This window comes from Corylus avellana, chromosome ca9 (genome assembly GCF_901000735.1).
Source record: "Corylus avellana chromosome ca9, CavTom2PMs-1.0".
NCBI lineage: Eukaryota > Viridiplantae > Streptophyta > Magnoliopsida > Fagales > Betulaceae > Corylus > Corylus avellana.
Window position 1 is genome coordinate 4,455,156 of NC_081549.1, and position 11,723 is coordinate 4,466,878.

General features: G+C 34.8%; 1 protein-coding gene across 1 annotated transcript; it reads left to right on the forward strand.

Annotated features, from left to right (window-relative positions):
• Positions 1-3,066: 3,066 nt before the first annotated feature.
• On the forward strand, positions 3,067-4,901 carry LOC132191853 (uncharacterized). Its single transcript, XM_059606966.1, has one exon. The coding sequence runs from the start codon at positions 3,183-3,185 to the stop codon at positions 4,761-4,763; it is 1,581 nt and encodes a 526-aa protein (XP_059462949.1). The 5' UTR covers positions 3,067-3,182; the 3' UTR covers positions 4,764-4,901.
• Positions 4,902-11,723: the final 6,822 nt, after the last annotated feature.

The window sequence follows — 11,723 nt, forward strand, 5'->3', positions numbered from 1 at the left end:
TTATTTAATTTTAAAAAAATAAATTAAAAATTAAAAAATATGGGGTGGCCAGACCACCCCCCAATTGGCCCTTGGGCCACCCCCTTGGCTGAGTTGGAGTGGTCAGTCACCCCATATTTTTTAATTATTTTATTTTATATTTATTTTTAAAAATTAAATAATATTTTATTATTTTATATTGAGTGGGACACGTGGTGAGTTTTCGACGGTTTGATGAAATTAGACAGTTCAAATTAACAAAAAAACTTGGTAGATAATTCTCCAACTATTGCTGGGATCCTCCTCCGTCTTCTTGGTGAAGTTAGCTTGGGCTTCACATAATTGCTCTATTTTGGCATACAAGAACAAATTCATTCCTTCTATAGCAAGGATAAGAAAGCCAATGGATAAAAGATGTGGCTTGTTGTGGGAGGCTTGATTAAAGATACAATAAATAATTAGAATATTGTATGAAAGTTGGACTTTGGAATATCTTTTGCCTTTTCTATTGCTGTGATTACTTTTGGTATCATTTGTGGAAAAACATGAAAAAAAAGTTGCTTTAAATTGAGAAGCATTGTTTTATTGGTGTTACAAAGATGATAATCAATTAAAATTAGTTGGGCCCCTTATAATATTCTTTATTGTCAAATCAGGGTGGAAACAATAATTCTAGGCGTGAGAGGATAAAACTAAAAATAATAATTTTTTAGGGGTAAAACAATACATTTTGAAGGGTTTATCTTATAAAAAAATATATATATAATTTAGAGAAAATTTAATATTTTTGTAGGGGCTTCTACCCCCTAAGCACATAGCTAGTTTTGCCCCTATATATGTCAAACCATTTTTACCGAACATTTTCATTCAACATCTAAAATAGAAGAAAATATGGTCTATGGGAAGAGAAGAGAGTGTTATTCACGCGCTGGATGCCACTGGGGGCTGGGCGTATGGCTGCTTGGCCTTAGATTTTGTATATAAAAAAGGTGTATGGTTATCGTCAACCCGTGCCTATCGTAGTATAGCATAGAACTACGAGACATTAATAATTGGACCCCACACACAGGTGTCCTCTTCTCGACACTAGATTGTAATCTACAGAGTGGTTAGCGACGAATCACATCCCACATTGTCGGCAGGATTCCTCCTCCTCTTCTTCTTCTTCGTCTTCTTTTTTATTTTTTTTATTTTTATTTTTTATTTTTTAATTATTATTATTATTATTATTTTTCTGGAAAAATGGCCAGGGTGGTTGTTTTAGACCCACTGTAAATATGTATTTTGTAAAAATATAAATGTGATTGGTGAGAGTGAGATCAATTGCAATGAGACCCAAATTTAGTAAGCAAATATGCCTAATAGGACTATGTCTCCCAGGGTGGTTGGTGCACTTTAGAATCATTACTCTTAATTCTCTTAACCATGTGACCACGGTCCACGCCCATCAACTACCTAATTCCACATTCCATATATATATATAAGTAAGATACGGATATGTTCGTTAATATTAAAGAATTAATTGAGTAATTTAATTTATTTTTTTAGATATGTAATAATTTATTATGATATTAAAGTAAAAAACATGAGTTCAAATATTAACTATAAAATTTATCCTCTATTTTCAATTAAAATAGTCAACTTAACAATTAATGTGTTTGGATGCTATTTTTCCTTTGAAAAAAATAGACATCCATCAAAGTATCACTAACTTATAAACATCCGCTGAAACACCTATTTTTTTTAATGAAAAATGCTACGGATATTAAATCTTTTTATCAAGAAATAGGTATTAAACTGATGTAGAGTTGATTAATTGGAGATGATTAAAATAATTAATCAAGAGGAATGCTATGGGTACCAATTAATCAGCCTTACGTCTATTTAATACCAATTTCTTAATAAAAGATTTGATACCCGTCATTTTCTCTTATTTAATTAGTAAAGTCTATTACGGAAAGGGAGATTGAATATAATCTCTCACTATGTAGGGCATAAGCCCCGTCTGACTCTCAAATAAAAGGAGAAATTCTTGCACTATTGCTTACTTTTTATAAAATAATTTTGTCTTAGAAATTGAATAACCTCTGAATTGTTAAGCCACACAAATATCAATATGCTCACTTCACTTCAAAAAAATATCACTATCCAAATTTAATTTTTAAGCCAAAATATAGATATTTAATTTTATATATAATATTTTAATAGAAAAACAAAAATTCAAAATCAAAGGGGCCACGACCCCTATCCCTCTCATGGTTTCGTCCATGTTGTGTGATAATTTGTAATGGTGCCAAATATCATATAGAAAAGTTTTTGAGTTAATGTATTCTAACACATTTGCTTAACACATTAGTGTTAATTTGAGAATTGTGAATTTACATGGTGGATTCATTAGTTGTTTATTTCCATGTAATTTTGTCTGGCTTTTTTTATGGTGTATTTTATGTCTTGTTTTGTTTCCCTGTAATCGGTTTTGTTTTTTTTTCTTATAATAATACTTGGTACTTTCTCTGCTCGATTTGCCTGCTTGATGTTCTTCGGGTTTATTGCTTTGGTCCAGACTTTTGGGTTGTGGATGTGAACGTTATCTTGACTTTCAGGTTGAGGAGGATAAGTTTTGGCTTGGGGTTTTCTGCCTTTAGTGCCAAGAAATAGGAGTTATCTATGCATTGGTTTGAGTCTGTTTGGTGCAGATTTATTGTTTAATTTAAAAGTTAGTCATAGGTCAGTGAATTTTGTATGAATCTGAAATGTAATATATCATCTTTGACGCTTATAACTTCGGCTATGGTTGCTTCAAAAGTTTTTCTCTGTATTATTTGAACTTTATACTCGTTTATCAATGAATGAGATCGAACTATTTCCTTTTAAAAAACAAAAAAGAATTGTCATCCGACATATAAGTGGAATAAATATATTAATATTTAAAAATAATAATTTTATCAATACCAATCACACGTGGCTAAACCTTATTCCTTGAATAACCTTCTTTATTATTATTATTATTATTATTAATTATCTGTCTAATATTAAGGACAAGGACAATGCTGCATCCAAGGTACAAACACGTACAAGAATAATTATTTTAATTTCAGAAATTGCAAGAAAAGAGGTTGTGGACAGAGGAAGCTCTCTGCCTCATTCGGCACCGCCCGAGAGGGCAAATTAAGCAGCAGCGTTGCGCGAGTGAGAAAACAAATATGGGGATCTCACCAAACGCCAAGGCCAAGACGAACAACAACATGGGCTTACTCCTGGTCTTCTTCCCCGAGGATGATAACCACCCCATTGTTGACAAAAACAAGCTCTTCTCCCCCTCCTCCTCCTCCTCCCCCTCCCCTTCTTCATCCTCACCGCCACCGCCATCAATTTCTTATTCTCCTTCTTCTTCTTCATTGAAATCCAGCAATAGAAGAAGCAGTACTACTTCCAAGGCTATAATCTCCAGAGCCCAATCCACAATCTCCATCTGCGCCCTCTTCCTCTTCATCACCCTCCTCCTCTTCACTCTCTCCACCTTCGAACCCACCGCCAATAGAATCCACCCAACCTCCCCGCCGCGAAGATTCCTCTCCCAAAAGCCTCCGCCAAATTACATCCACAAACCCAAAGCAAATACCAAACGCAATTCCTCTTGGTTCTTCAAAACGTTTACGGAAAAGTCATACAAAACAACGAATTCTGCTGTCTCGCCAACTGCGCTGCAAGGAATGGGAACTCTGTATAGGCGAGGCACCAAAGCCATGAATGATCTCGTTGTTGCTCATGTGGTGGAGGATGTTACCGGCGACGAGCTCCGGCTGTTCTCGAGAGCCCTGCACAGGTCTGGCCTCACGGCGAGAGCGGACATAGTTTTCGTATTTGCTTCGTCGTCGTTTTCATCCAGATTTGGTTCCGTAATTCAAGAAGAGAACGATTCGTTCTTCAAACTCGTTCGCCATTATAAGGAGTCGAATAGCACTAATCCGAAGCGAGTCACGGGTTTTGATTTGACTCACTTTGTGAAGGGTGGGAAGAAGGAGAAGAAGGAAATAGAGGAGCCGATATGGGGTAAGAGATTTAGGAGCAATTACAGTAACTCGGATGGTTTTGAAAAGGAAGCTGAGTCGACCCAGTTAAGTGTCGGCTCGGTGGTGGGGTTTGAAGCGTCTGAACTCGACCCGGAGAACTCGCTTTCCGGATTTCTAGACCACGTTCCGATGAATATGAGAAGATGGGCGTGTTATCCGATGCTACTGGGCCGAGTTCGCCGGAATTTCAAGTACGTAATGCTGGTGGACGTGAAGAACTCGGTTGTACTCGGTGACCCACTCGGCCGAGTTCGGAATCGAAGCCCCGTGTCAGTTTATTTATCACCGAAGCCGGAGAGTTCGTCTGGAAAGCACGGCAGAAAGAACTCGGACAAAACTCAGTCTCATAGTCCAGTTAACTCAGCCGTTATAATGGGCGGAGCTCGAGGGGTTCGGCGTTTATCGAGCACCATGTTAACCGAGATTGTTCGAGCAACAATGCAGCACAAGAAGAAGAGCTCGGTGTCCGAGTCGGCGATTCTGAGTCAACTCGTTGCGAGTGAGTTTATGTTGAAGAATATCGATGTGATCAGATCCGCCGAGTCAATCCCGGATACGAGTTCACTCGCGGGTCTGAACTCGGGCTCTTCCACGTCATTGTCAGGGTACGCTGTAATCCAACGTAATAATGGTATTTATGATTTTAGTTCTGTTCTTATGAAGGTATTATGTTCATCTGAAGCGGATTCTTCTGTTTATAGGGATTGTTAGCAGAAAAAAGGAAAAGAATAGAAAATTATATAATAATAGTCATATAATTTTTTGTTTTTCTATGTTGTTTTTTTCTCAATTAATTTTGTTCCTACGTGTAAATAATTACTTGGAAATAAAATTCTTGCAGTTTTTGCATGGGCACGTTATGGCCAAGTTTTGGTGGATTATATATGAGAAAAAATGGTAAAAATAAATAAATAATTGTGGTTTTAGGGTGGTCCAGGCTATGAATCTGTTTTAGTAGTTAACCTCTATGATTTGTTTAACGTGTCATTGGCCACATTAAGAATTTTACTAATAATGTTTAAGCAAACAAGTAGTCATGATCAATAATGTCGGTTTGCTAATTCTACTGTTGAGAATAACAGGTTTTTTTTTTTTAAAAAAATTATTATCTTAACAATCATTGATATGGGTACTGCTCTCCAATAAAATGAGAGTGAGATAAAAATATTGTATTTAACATTACTATATGAAAAATGTTTAGGGACAGAGACCGGAACCATACCCTACTATGGGTAGAGACTAAGAGTAAAAAAATTTGCTGTTAGGGGCTGCAGATTGTCGATATTTACTTGACAGGTGATATTTTATGAAAATGAGTGTTAATAATTGTTATATCAAATATAACAATTATTTGTCGATATCATATATTTTAATGACAGATGTAATAAATGTTATGTATACTGTTGGGTCAATTTATAAAAAGAACTATAATAAAATTTGTACATCACCTAATTGTGCACTCTTTTATTGTTTTCGTTTTTATCCATGGACAAGGTTGTCTTAGGCTGGTAGTGGTCCTTTTTTTTTTCTTCTTCTTCTTCTTTTCTTTAGAAGTATAGTAGTACTAGTTGTCCTCTTGCTCTTGGTGGCTGGTGCCTCATGGTCCACTTTTTGGTCTTATATTAAGAAAAGCAAAGAAAATAAACCCATTTGTACATAATTAAAGAAGAGTGAAACGGTGAAAGCAGGATTTTTGGTGCATCTTTTTAGAAAAGTGAAGAGGAAATTTGTTTAAAGAGATAAAAGAGAGGGAGGAGTCATGGAGGGAATGTGAGGCAACTACAACTACGCGTAGGGAGCAGTGGAGCGCATTGATTAATCCCATGTGCTTCTGATCTTTCCCCTCTCCAGCTTCCGCGTTATTAACTTCACAGTTTTTATGCTTTTCGTTTTTAAAAGCGCAGAAAGCACGAAAAGGTGTTAATACCCGGAGCCTGCCTGCCAAACAACACCCTACTATTAACTTCACGTGGCATTAAAGTAAACAAAATAATCAAAGAAAATAATGCCATTGAATTACCTTCTGATCAAGGAAGAAAAGTGTCTTCCTGTTTGCTACTCCCAATACTGATATTTTTTTTTTTCTTTCTTTTTTCATTTCAATGGCTGGCAGTGGCACATTAAAGATCCCCATTTGACCTTTCTTTTACTATTTGATAAGCTGGTGTCACTTTAATTGGTAGGAACATTTAGTGAGATAAGGGTTATTTTGAGTACCAGGACAAATTAAGGAGTTTTTAGGGGTTTTGCCTTGATAGCAAGATATAACCTCCTCTTGATTGTGATTAAGGAGTTTAGGGAAGATCTTTGACACCAAGATAATGACCTAGCTGTTCTTAATTGTGATAGGGAGGATACAATTTCTTGAGCCATCACATTAACTTAGCTGTTAGCCGTCACAATTTGATTGGCATTCCATGTATTTTTCTTGGGTTTTATGGGATGAAATATATATTTTTTTAAAGGACTATTTATTTTAAATTGGGGCAATAAAAGAAAAAAATAAAATAAAAAAAGATGTCTGGTGATTTGGGGTGGTTGTTTGATGGCTCAAAAAGGGTGGCTCGGGGTGGGCAGACCACTTTATTGGCCTTGGGGTGGTTCATCCACCTCTTTAGGCCGGCCTGTGAGTGGTTCAAATTACTCCCTATGGGCTCGGACCAAATTTAGGGATTGTTGAATCACTCCTAAAGCCATGGGGTAAATGGCCAATCGGCCACCTCTGAACCACCCTTTTTGAATGGTCGAACCTTCCACCAAATAACCATCTCCAACTCGCTTCAATAGCATTTTTGTAGTCATGATTTGGGCCATTCATTTAAAATAAGAAAGATGTTAGACATCATTCCGCTTTACATTCCCATTTCATCTCTTTTGCAAATTTAATGGTGGATTAGATTTGCAAATCCGTTGCATGGAGATGTAAAGCGAAATGATTTCTATTTTTTTTTCCTTAAAATAAACACCCCATAAAAAAGGTAAGGTATTGCACCCATTGAGCATTTTATGAGATCTCAATCATATCATGATTCCCCATTTGAGTATTGTGAAAATAATAAGAGTAGTGTGTTTGTAGTAAAGCTAAATAAGGTCAAATGACAGCTGGTTTAATCTTAAAGAACAAGGGTCAGTGGAGATCATGTCCCAGGTATAGTATGGTTCTAACATTTCTTTCCGGCGTGAATATTGTCTTCAAATTTCCTTACCAAGACCATTGCCAGGCAATGGGAAACATTTTATTTTATTTTTCCCTATTCAAATCCGAGGAAAAGGGGAAAGGGGGAGCTAAAAGGTAGGTCTTTCTCACAAGGGAAACCTAATTAGAAAGAGCTTAATTGCATAGGGTTTAGGAACAACGTTAATCCCTTTTACAAATTAATTTCACATATTTCTATGAGACTTCAAAAATTATAAAGAGCAATTTTGAGGAGTAGGATCGGACTGAGTACGAGGCCGATATGTGACGTGATAGTTTATTTAGTCTAGATATGTGAATTTGTAATGAAATTATAATAAAAGATGAAAAATAGTACCCCGAATATTTTTCAAAACTTAATTAATATATGTGATGTCACACTTCACGGGGTTACTTAGTCCCTAAGTACTGCCGGCCAAGTGCCAAATTCTCCATTCCTTTATTCTTTCAGAATCAAGAGCGACAAAGACCTTATTTTGTAATTGTTTTTTTATTTGTATTTGACTAGAAAAAAACAAAAAACAAAAAAACAAAAAAACAAAAAAAAAAAAAGAGAAAAAAAAGTGGCAAGTGCCATGGACATAAGCGGATGAAGAGGGCTGAAAGTGTATCAGAAACAAACTTTTTTTTTTTTTTTTTTTGACATTTCCACACAAGGGAAAAGGGGGGATATTCAAACTAGTGACCTCTGCTTAATGAGGCGAAGTTCACAGCCGATTGAGCTACCCCTTGGAGACGTATCAGAAACGAACTTGAATAAGAAATAAAGCACCATATGTGTGTTGAAGATTTAATATTAAAGTAGGCTTAAGTAGTAGCATAAAATAATGTTTGGATTGCCAAAAAAATTGAAAAATGTTTGAAGTGATGTCTTTCATGAGAGTCAAGAACGTGGCTGATACGAGCAACTTACGAAAGCTTGAAATAGCCAATGAAATACATTGACATTTATTCGACGGCTGATCGTTAATTATCATACAATAATTCAATTTGACAATTCCATATTATATTTCAATTTTTGAAGTGATGTCTTTCATGAAAGTCAAGAACGTGGCTGATATGAGCAACTTACGAAAGCTTGAAATAGCCAATGAAATACCTTGACATTTATCCGACGGCTGATCGTTAATTATCATACAATAATTCAATTTGACAATTCCATATTATATTTCAATTTTTGAAGTGATGTCTTTCATGAAAGTCAAGAACGTAGCTGATACGAGCAACTTACGAAAGCTTGAAATAGCCAATGAAATACCTTGACATTTATCCGACGGCTGATCGTTAATTATCATACAATAATTCAATTTGACAACTCCATATTATATTTCAATTTTTGAAGTGATGTCTTTCATGAAAGTCAAGAACGTGGCTGATACGAGCAACTTACGAAAGCTTGAAATAGCCAATGAAATACCTTGACATTTATCTGACGGCTGATCGTTAATTATCATACAATAATTCAATTTGACAACTCCATATTATATATATATATATATATATATATATATATATATAGATGTTGATAGAATTATGATATGGGACAAATTCCCTACATAATTTCTCCCCCGTTTTGGCCTGAAAATGGTGCACTTCATATCCAAATGTGATGCATATTAGGTCAAAGGAGGCGCTGAAATGCTTGACCCATTTGGAGAAGGGTATATTGATCAATATGCTAAGATAATTTCAGGGTTTAAATTGTGACACGTGTCTTATAATGAGTAGACACGTGTTTCGATCACAACGATTAATAGTTGAAATTAATTGTACCCAAGCTTGATTCTTTCAGGAATTACTCAAAGTTTTATTGAAGAATATTGTGGGATTTTGGCTTTGGATCCTCTTTAGAGAGTGATAGCTAGAATAAATAAGCATCCATGGTAAAGGCCAAGCCACCGACAACTCATAAGTCATAAGAGACAATTACTAGGGTTTCTTTCTTTGATTTGAGATGGGGATGCTTGGGGGCCCCATTGAGAGAGACTATATGAGATGCATGGTTGGATTCTAAAGAAGATAGGATTTGTGCAACTTGAGTGGAGAAGCCCCACCATTTTTGTTGTGTGAAACAGGCTTGAGATGGATGGTAGACTTAGAAGATCATTGAGAAAGATAGGATCTAACGGCTTTTTGAGTGGACTAGGACTAAGTTGGGCACTACTATAGCACTAGGAGGTGGAATGGAGGACTTCAATAGAACACCCACTTTTGTTGAATGAACACCAAGCCTAACTTAGCCTCCACATACATTATTCTCAATTGGAGCCATTGTGACACATTTTTGACCAGCCAAGCTCATTCGGCGGCCAACAATTAGAATGTTAAAATGAGAGTAAAGAGAGTTGTATCTGTCCCGATCAATTACTTGGAGAAACATCTGGGAGTTGCTATGTGCTCACTACTCAATCAAATGTAAAAACAAAGCATTTTTTTTAAGCTTTAACGCTTTCGCTCCTCTCAATAAAGAATAAATAAATAAATAATATTTTAAATGAAATAGTGAAAATAGATAGTTAGAATAGAGAGCGAGATCATGTGATTACTTTGAAAAATTTGATAGCTAAAATAGAAAAAATGAATTTATTTATTTTTTGTTTTTGTTTTTATAGCTAAAATGAGGATGAAATTTGCTGAGCAGATTTGAATGATCTTATTATCTTATATGCATTTTTAAAAATACATGTAAAAATTAAAAAAATATACATGAGAATTACAAACTCTAAAAATATGTCAATTTAATATACTAAATTTGTTAAGTGATTAAATTTACTTCTTCCTACCAGCTTAAGCTTTTAGGATAACTGATAATTTAACATAGTATCAGAGCAAAAGGTCATGGGATCGAACCTTGACTCCATCAAATCACTCCCATTTAAATTAAATATTTTACGTGTTGGGCCTTACAAATTAAAAGGGAGTTTGAGCCCATACGTGAGGAGGAGTGTTAAAGTATTGATTAAGTGATTAAATTTACCTCTTCCTATTAACTTAAATTTTTGGGATAATTGGTAATTTAACATGATATCAGCACCTATTAAAAGAAAGTTTGAGCCACACGTAAGAGAATGTATTAAGTGATTAAATTTACCTCTTCCTACCAGTTTAAACTTTTAGGATAACCAGTAATTTAACAAAATTGAAAAAATTTCTTTCAATTCAACCTAATAATAATAATAATAATTTGTTCCTAATCATATTTCTAAAAATTTAAAATAAAAAGGTCACAAATTTTGCGTTGGTACGTAAAGGTAAAAGTAGATGAGGAATCTATATTTCTTTACAATTCAATTTATATATTGTTTTAAAAAAGAAGAGTGAGGCTCCCGCATGCACGATTGACGATACAAGCTATTTGTTTATGCTGCTCGCATCGCATGCGTCACGTTTGACTCTACCTGTGTATTAATAATGTAGAGTCACTACTGCACGCCGAAAGGTTTTTGAAACTTAATTCCATTGGTCCACTTTTTTTTTTTTTTTTTTTTTTTAAGAGAATCAAAATTTATATGTATTTTTTTATTTATCAAAAGTGATTGCATTTGTTATTGACTTCCGGTAGTGGCGGAGCCACGGTCTTATTCGAGGCAATACGAATAGAATTGAAAAAAAATATATAAATAAAACACATTACGCACTTATATTTTTTCTAATCCATTAATTTTTCTATATGAACTAAAATAGCATGTTTTGTGGTATTTAATAATTGGTGGTATTTGTTAAATCAGGAGGAAATATAAGGCAGTCACTATCCGAAGGTTATGGTTCAATGTCTCAAGCCTATTTAAGGGGCCATGTATTCCCACGGGTGGCTTATGAGCTATATCAATCCAATTAATTATGTGATGAGTACTGTGGACTCACGACTCTTTCATACATATATATATATACATGTGACCACATTGTGGTATTCATGTGAAGCTTATGTCATTGGCGCTTACTTAACACCCTAAGACCTAGGCCTTATATTGTCAGCCCTAACTGGACTTTTTTTTTTTAAAAAAAAAAAAAAAATATTTGAAACCTTTGGAGAAGCGAAACTAGAACTTTTAAGTTGGAGGAGGATAAAGTAGCCCCCAAACCTTAAGGCGGTTCTACCCTTGATTACATCAGTTTATAAAAAAAATTGTAGTAAAAGTTGTAGTATTTGAAAAACTATAACTTTTACTATAACCTCTTACAAATTTATGTGACAATCTATATGATTGCTACGTGGACTAACACGGTAAAAAAATTAAACAACTAAATTTGAATAATAATTTTAATTGTTTAGTGGTGTTAGTCCGCATGAGCGTCAGCCATATGAACTATTATATCAATTTGTAAAGCATTTATAGTAAAAACTGTAATACTCCTAATGATGATTCTCTCTAAATCAACCCACAGAAGTCTACCTTAAACTTTTTGGAAGTTCAAAACAACATTTTAGTGATTGGCTTAAGCAAAATCAATCAATTGAAAAAAATTCAAAGACA